At 38.0% G+C, this 8,962-nt stretch overlaps 1 protein-coding gene across 1 annotated transcript; it reads left to right on the forward strand.

Annotated features, from left to right (window-relative positions):
• Window positions 1–2,396: 2,396 nt before the first annotated feature.
• Window positions 2,397–6,232, forward strand: LOC140009347 (sulfite exporter TauE/SafE family protein 4-like). Its single transcript, XM_072054550.1, has 12 exons — window positions 2,397–2,810; window positions 3,041–3,200; window positions 3,428–3,628; window positions 3,826–3,887; window positions 4,097–4,145; window positions 4,278–4,333; window positions 4,433–4,519; window positions 4,626–4,676; window positions 4,780–5,019; window positions 5,389–5,482; window positions 5,661–5,801; window positions 5,898–6,232. The coding sequence occupies exons 1-12, from the start codon at window positions 2,613–2,615 to the stop codon at window positions 5,978–5,980; spliced, it is 1,422 nt and encodes a 473-aa protein (XP_071910651.1). The 5' UTR covers window positions 2,397–2,612; the 3' UTR covers window positions 5,981–6,232.
• Window positions 6,233–8,962: the final 2,730 nt, after the last annotated feature.

Here is an 8,962-nt window from a genome sequence, read left to right on the forward strand (position 1 = left end):
GATTATTTCTCTTGTTTTATCCTTTGGATGAGAACGAGAGATGGAATTCTTACTCCCGATTTCCGCGCTGGACATGAGCACTCTCGAAAAGATATTACTAGGCCATTTTTATCCCCTTACTCCGCCATTGAAATCCACAAGAAAGGGTGAGGATCAATCACCAATCTTAAAATTAGGCACATCTTGTAAACAACACTCGCACGTTTGACAAGCTGGTAAATGAAGTATAAAATGTAGACTATGGTATTAATTCATCGGCCTCATGCATTAACATTGGGTGAAATCAGACAGATCCTTGGCTCATGCTTATACACAAGACTCTCATATATGTGCCCCTTATTCTAAACTTATGGTAGGTTGAATTTAAGATTTTGAGTTCCGGCGAAAAAAAAAAAAAAAAACATAAACATGGTTGTGTTTAATCAAAGGAAGTACAGTGCTTCTACCAGGGCGTTTAGTGCTTAACCGACTAATCAATTAAATTTCAACTAAGACATAGGAGGCTGGAATTAATGGAAGAGTAGATGGTCAAAAAGATCACCAAGTTTTTTAAAATTACACTGATTGCTCACTAAACTCTTTTTTTTTTTTTTTTTTTTTTATCAAAGAGGTTACTCACCGCTTTAAAACAAATACGTAAAACAGATCATTTCAGCCAATTTAGTATTTAATTCGGATGAAAACATTTACACTTTTCTTAGTAAAATTAGCTGCTGAATTCGTTTGAATGACTCTTGTAGCTCGTTTTAAAGAGATGAATTTTTTTAACTAAAAAAAAAAGGTTTTGCGATCAATCGATGCAATTTTAAAAAGTTTGGTTATCCTTTTGGTCATTTACTATTAGGCTAATAGAGAACGTGTTAATCATCATCAATCGCAAAAGAGCGGTTAGAAAAGAAGAATCACGATACTACTTAATGGTACGTATACATGTTGATAACCAAATTATGGTTGTTGGACTGTTGGAAGCGATCGAAGAAGACAAAGGTATAGTTGTCTAACTTAATCATGATTCAGTGAATCACACATGGTCGTCGAAGTGGGTCATTTAGGCTCTCGGGCCTACAAAAATGTTTTGGGGGAATCTTCGAGGCAAATCATGCATGGAGATGGAGATTGCCAGAGTCCGTATTTTGTTGACTTAGATTCTTTTTTTTTTTTTTTCCCCAACACGATACTCCTAGAAGGGGATCCACACAAAAGACCGAACCACTGTTGAATCAATGAAATGCCTATAAAATTTTCAGAAAATCTTGAATTTTTTAGAATTCAATCCTAGGGATTTCATATTTGATCCCCAGAGCAGTTGGTTTTGTTGACTCGGATTCAATTGTGTATAAGAAGCCAAGCATCCACTTGATAAAATGCTGAAGAAGAAAGATTCGGTACAAAAGATGGAAGTTTTACGTCCAACAATGACGCGTGGGCAAAGCTGGAATCGTAAAATCATTATACGAAACAATAATAATAATTTCTGGCACCGGTTGGTGGCGTGGGATTTCGACGTCCAGAGGGGGTGTTTTAGTTTGACGTGGATACGTTAAGTGAAATTTAGGTGAAAGAAAAGCTAGATTTGTCTTCTGAACAATTGAAAGAAAAGCTGGCCAGATTTGTCTTCCTAATAAATGTCCAAATTCATAGTCATTACGGAGCAGAATCTTGCGCGACATTATTGGCAGTTGCTAATAATTGACACGGAGGAGACGCTGGTCTGACAAAAAAGAACTAAAACGTAATTTTTATACATGAAAAATATTAATATAATAAAAAATGAAATAGAGAGTGGCACAAGATGACGAGGCAGAAGATCCGTTACGAATATTCTCTAACTCTTACTCGTTCACAGAATAATTAATTGAAGACCTTTGAAATGGAAATTTTTAGGAATTCCCTTTCATCCATCCAAACAGTGCATTTATTTCCTAAATGTCAATCACCATCTGACGCTATGAATGAGGAATCACAGCCACAAATACCCCAAATCACATATTTGCAGAAATCACAAAAAGCTGATACTACGAGCCGCCGAAGCTTTAACATAACTAGCTTCCACTGAAGCGTCGCCGTAATCGTGCGTACATTTTTCTGTGACGCAGACGCAGAGCAATTGCAATTTTACTAATCACTGCCTTTACGCCACGTGTGGTCGTGGTCACGCATGGCATGTGTAGCCAGAAGAATCATAATTTGGTTCTTTTTTTTTTTTTTTGTCGTTTCACAAGAAAAAATGCCGCCTCTCTCTCCGTGAGGCTGTTGTATCAATCACATGTGCACCGAGCGCGCCCCCACCTACGCACCCACATCCTATGTACCTTCTCCATTTTTTCACGAGAATAAATGGGGAACCAAAATTTCCTTCTTAAATTAGGTGATTTGAGTGCTTCGTATATATGTAAGGTAATAGAATTTGGTGATTGTGCGAGTTTTGTGAACTTCGGTCTTTGGCATTTACTGAGAATTTAAACAAGCGGGGAGGAGGAGGAGGAGGAGAGAGTAACGTAAGGAAAAGTGCAAAAAAGGAGGGGCGGGGCCGAAGACAAAGGTGTCAAAGGGCTGCGGCGACGGCGGCGACGGCGTTTGTTGGAAGTCGTTAAGACTTGTGATTGATTGTTATGGCGACAAGAGGATTGGTGGTGTATTTGTTAACGGGGTTTTCGGTGGCTGTTCTTTCTGTGTTGTTCGTTTATAATAACAGCCATTCAAATGCTAGTGTTGCGCTTTCGCCACCATCTTCTCTTTTATCGTCTTCTTCGAACTCCGCCAATGTTTTGCAACAACATCCATACGGATCTGAATTAAAAGTTTGGCCTGTACGACTATCTTTCTTTTTTATTTCCCTCTTGTCTTCTCTTCTCGTCATGTATATATCCACATGTACGTGTTGTCTCTCATGGACGTCTCTCATGGCGCTCAACATCATTGAATATTGTCGCTGTTTTTTTTTTTCTTGGCTTTCATGTTTTGTTTGTCTAGAGAGTGCGTGTCTGCGTGAGATTGCCAGTATTTTGCTTTCTTCATTGCTCGCTCCTCCTGGTTGCAGGAGTTGAAGTTTAGTTGGAGAATCATATTGGCAACAATAATAGGATTCCTGGGATCAGCATGTGGAACTGTGGGAGGTGTCGGTGGGGGAGGCATTTTTGTCCCCATGCTTACTCTCATTGTGGGTTTTGATACTAAGTCTGCTGCTGCCATTTCTAAGTGTAAGCTCCCATCTTTTCAAACTTCTCTCCCCTAAATTTACTACTGTCTTTCTACTGTTTCGTTCCCTTCAGAGAAAACATGAATTTTGTCATGCTATTACCGAACTTCTCAACCACAATTACTAGGACAGCAATTCACCAGTAAATTCCAGCATACCTAGGACTCTAATTTTTGTCTTTTTCGTTATTTTTGGGGTTGTCTGATTCATCAAGTTGGCGTGTCACAGGTATGATCATGGGGGCATCAGCATCATCAGTTTGGTACAATCTCAGAGTTCCTCATCCATGCAGAGAAGTTCCGATTATTGACTATGAGCTGGCCCTACTATTTCAGCCCATGCTTATGCTTGGCATCACCATTGGAGTGGCTCTGAGTGTCGTCTTCCCGTATTGGCTCATCACCGTACTGATCATCATTCTTTTCATAGGTGTGCTTTTTTGTGCCCCATCTACATTAACTGCTGCACTAGGCCAGCAGGTCAATTAGTATAATTTGACAATTTGATAATTGGTTCATCTGACATCTCGCAATTAAGACCTGGAGGTTTATTAAACAATTTATCGTTTCTTTCAATTCAGGCATTCAATTTAAAAACTTAGAATTCTCCTGCAATATTGGCAACAGGTACTTCCACGAGGTCTTTCGGCAAGGGAATTGAGATGTGGAAGGAAGAGACCATCGTGAAGGTTTGTTTTTCAGCAAAATTGCGGCTTATGTGGTTTTAAAAAAAAATTCTTTGTTTCTTGCACTTAATTGTCAACTCAAGACAAACTAGTGCTGCAAAGGGCGACGTGACGTTTAAGACTTAACACCGCACAATTACGTCTCTCAAAAACTCATAATTTGGGTGCTGGTGATCAACCATTTTAACTGTCGTTTTTTGGGGTAATCGCAGAAGGAAATTGCAGAACAAGAAAAGACTCTCGTTAATTCTCGCGGGGAACGTAAGTTTTCCAACAAACCTCTGAATTTGGTAAAATCGAAAGTTTTCCTTGGACTCGGCAAAGACCAGGGATAATAACATTTTTCTCTAGTGAGTGCTTACCATCTTCTTTGGTTCTTCATATTTCACTCAGTCTTGATCGATACGGAATATGACCCACTAGTCCCTCGAGAGGAAAAAACAGCGCTGGTAAGCACAGCGTTATTTGTGATTTGTACTTTCTCCATTTTTCATGTCAGCTTCGATTGGTAGAATGTAAAATAACATGTCATCTTGTTACCCTTTCAGCAAATTATGCGGTCCAACCTTAATTTGAAGAGATTTGGGGTGCTTCTATTAGTATGGATCATCTTTTTAGTTCTTCAGGTTTCCAAGGCAAGTTGTTCCCTTGCTTCCTCTATAGCCATATTTGATTCGCGCGTCTTTGTCGTCTATTTGATCATATGATTAATGACTCTAATCTCAACTATATCACATGCAGAATGATTTAGTTGCCTGTAGTACATTGTACTGGGTGCTTAACATCCTACAGGTAGGTGAAGCCCATTATGAAATACGTACACCATAAGTCCACAGGAGATCTATCGATCCTTATAAGCACATCCCTTTTTTGGTTTCTTGGTTTCACTTTCCAGGTCCCGGTTGCTCTTGTAGTGTTTGGATACGAATGTGTTAAACTGTACAGAGAAAGCAAGAAAAGGAGACTGGAAGGGAACAAGGATTTAGTATGTGAAGCAGCCATTCAGTGGACTGGAACAAACCTTGCATTCTGTGCCCTCTGTGGCATTTTAGGAGGCACTGTTGGAGGGTTGTTGGGGTCTGGTGGTGGATTCATTTTGGGGCCTCTCCTCCTTGAGATTGGTGTCATTCCTCAGGTTTTTGCTCTCCTCTCCATTTTAAGTTGTGCTTAATTTGCTCAAACTCAATAAGGTCTGTGTAGCTGTTAGCTCTTAACACAAGGTCTCTTTAGTCTTCTCTTTCATGTAGTTTAGGATAGATAGGTTATAAATAGTTGTCATATCCGAAAAACAAATATTAATTTGCTCAAAATCAAGTCACCAACCCGTGTAAGAAAGGGAAAAAAAAAAAACATAATCTCGCTTTCGTGGCACAAGCGGATTACTGTTTACACGATTTTAATTTAATGTGTATTGAATGAGTAGTCAACCACCAAGAGCTGGCTGTTGTTTTTATCATAAACGGGACATTATTGAGGGATGGTTAACTTTTGTTTGTGTTTGCAGGTAGCCAGTGCGACAGCGACATTTGTGATGATGTTCTCATCATCTTTATCCGTCGTGGAGTTTTATCTCCTCAAGAGGTTTCCTATTCCCTATGGTATATTATGTTTCATTCATCTACCGTGTCCCTGGATATAATAATATGATACTACCTTATCATTGCGTAATCAGCTTCAATTTTTTTGACTTTCTTTAAAATGGATACAGCGTTAGCTTAAAGTTTTTTTTTTTTTTTTTGCAAAAAAAAAAGTGTTTACATTTGAGTTATTTTGCAGCTTTATACCTGATGACTGTGTCTATCGCGGCTGGATTCTGGGGACAATTCTTCATAAGAAGACTCATCACCATTCTGAGGAGAGCTTCAATAATTGTTTTCATTCTCTCTGGTGTAATTTTCGCCAGTGCAATCACAATGGGTAGTTATATCTGCTACGATTTTCATGTTTTATAATTTTGTTAGAAAGCTTAGTTGATATCATGATTTGACTCGGGTAATTTCTTGATAATCACAGGCGTGATAGGAATAGAGAGGAGCGTCACGATGATAAAGAATCACGAATTCATGGGATTTCTAGATTTCTGTAGCAGCCAGTAGTCCCACCGCCCTGTGGCAGAAGAAGGCGGTGAAAATAGTAGGTGTCTAAGAAGATTAAGGTACGCAAAGAATAAATAAAGGCTGCAGCAGGAACAGGATTGAGGTTTGAACAGCAACAACAGCTGCAGAAATGGGCGTTGGCCAATGCCTAATTGACCATCCCCTGACACTGATATTGCCTTTTGCGATTTAAAAAAAAAAAAAAAAAGGATTGCAGGTTGATCGTCTGCGTTTTGATGTCTGGGGTTCCGAGCGAGTGTTAGCCAGCGCTAACCACCCCCACCCCCTACCTCCCATTTGTTTCCGTGTCCGTGGTGTGGCCAATTAAGTCAAGACGACTATGACTCGGGTTGGTTGTGGATATATATCTTTATCAGTTAAATTGGCTTGTTTATTAATTTGAGTGATGGTGTTTTACATCCCTTTGCGTTTGATGCCCAGCTTATTATGTTTTCATGGAGTGGTAGATAGGAGTTAAAACTTAAAATTAGCACCTTGCAAGTACACTTCACCATTACAATTTAAAGAACTCGGTTGGTTTAATTAATTAATTTGCACGCCAACGCATTAACATAAAGCTTTCCGGCAGTCGGCCTCATGCCACGTGCTCTGTCGTGGCTGCCCATTCAGCAGCATGATCAAGATTCAAGAATAGAATCGTACTCCATATATGGGCGCTGTTGTCTTCAAGAATGTCCAGAGAATGTAACTTTATTATCCATCATTTTTATGGGGTGGTTGGTCCAGGGAGACGTGGAATTTCTCTCTCTCTCTCTCTTGTCCTCGCAAATTGTAGCAGTAAAAGATTAGATAAATTGTTTCACGTTTTACACGATCCTATAATAAAAAATGACATCCTTTCCTTGCTTGCTGCACTCACTAGGAGGGCGGCGGCGCTTTCGACGCGTGGGTTCATTGGAGTCTCTCGCCATTGACTGAAACTCGAAGCGGAGATTTCCAATTTTTTAGGGTTAGGGTTTGGGGATTGATTATGATATGGAAGAAGGCGAGATTGCTGATGAGGACGAGGGCTAGGGTGGTGGTTCTCGTATCGTCATCCGAGTCTTAACTAATCAACAATGAAACCATACCAATTTGAATAAAATTGCGATTGCACGTCAACAAACAATCCCGGCAATCATTAAACTGAATGAAGCTGAAGATCGGAACGACGACGATCCCAAATTATTCCGAACATGAAAGTTGAAAGCAGTGAGCCCAAGGCGACAAATTATCGGTAGTTGTCAACATTTTCGGTCAATTTTGTTCTACCTGACAAAAATAATGTGCTGGTTGAAACATGGAGTAACCTTTTGAAGTTGAAACATGAGTGGGAAGAGAGATGAATAAATAGCCCTGTGAGATGGGACTCAAGAAAAAAAAAAAAAAAAGAATAAAAAGAAACGGACAGGTAGCAAAAGACGAAAGGTGAGATGATCATGTAAGAAGTACACGTTTGATTGTTCTATCCTTCTTTGTCTATTATTGCCCCAAGAACATGCATGATATATACAAAACAAATGCGAAAAACACTAGTATTCTTTCTGGTACTGGAGCACTACTTGGAACGACATGGACACGGCCAGAGAATTGGGCCTCTAAACCATGCTGATAATCATCATGTTCATTAAGTTTGCTGCATCCTTTTCAACTGCTCCAAGAACTTGATATGACTCTTAACTTTGTCCTCCAAAATGCAAATGCAGAAGCACGTGCCTTGGTTTGAAAATTAGAGTCTCTTCCACTACATTTTTCACAAAACATATAATCGCGTCCACCTGCCCTTTAGGGTTGGCTCGAATAATTTCAGAGCAGTCTAGTTAGATTTCGAGGTCGTGTGTTTGAGTCACCTCTCTACCGCTTGTGTATTCTTAGGGGTCCGGGTGCATAGGCGTAGGGAGATTAGTCTGGCAAAATTGGAATATTCCTTCTGTTGAAAAAAAAAATAATCGCATCCACGTATTAGTCATTTGTTTGGTATTATATATAGGGTTAAATGCAAAAAACCCCCACAAACTATATACCGAGTTGCAGTTTACCCCCTAAACTATAATAATAGGCATTTTGCCCCCTTGAATGATATGTTTGGACAAATCTACCCCTTTTATTTTAAGCATTGTTATTTTTCTTTTTTCCCTATCATTTTCTTTTTAAATTCTTCCTTTTTTCTGTAAACATTGTTTAAATAAGTAGACTAGATTAGTCAAAATTTGTTTATTTCTTAATTTCGTATGCTAATATTTTATAAAAAAAAATCTATGGAATACAAGATTTTTTTTTCCAAATGTTGAAGTCAATGTCATTTAAGAAATTGAACTTTTCAAATGTATAATAACAAAATAGAGAAATTGATTAATCAATAGTATCAATAACAAAAAAGATGAACTACTATTGTTGTTTATTCTTATTTTTTATTTCACTACAAATAACAATTGCTAACTTTTCTTTTTTATGTGATATATAATGTTACTTTTATTATAAGTAGTTGAGTAACTGTGAACTTTTAATTAGTTTATAGGTACTTAAATTGTTGAATTACTAGATTAATACACTTTATAATATAAGCTACATATATTTTGTAATAACAAAGAGTTTATGACAAATTATTAAGAATGAATTTAACAAATAAACAAATTAAAAAAATAGTTTAAAAAATATTAAAATTTTTGATGTAAGTCTTTTCACATCGGAGAGAGATATTGGCTAGTTCCAAGAGACAAGAAGAGCAAAAAGAAAATAAAAGGAAAAAAATGAAAAAAGCTAATAGAGAAAAAAAAAGAAAGGATTTAAGATAGTAGGGGTAGTATTGTCCAAACATATCATTCAAGGGGGCAAAATGCCTATTATTATAGTTTAGGGGGTAAACTGCAACTGGGTATATAGTTTGTGGGGGTTTTTTGCATTTAACCCTTATATATATATATATATATTATATAATACGTCGAGTTCAAGTCGTACTAATGGAGCGTGAGATCATTAATA

This window comes from Coffea arabica, chromosome 6e, assembly GCF_036785885.1.
Source record: "Coffea arabica cultivar ET-39 chromosome 6e, Coffea Arabica ET-39 HiFi, whole genome shotgun sequence".
In the NCBI taxonomy this organism is placed as follows: domain Eukaryota; kingdom Viridiplantae; phylum Streptophyta; class Magnoliopsida; order Gentianales; family Rubiaceae; genus Coffea; species Coffea arabica.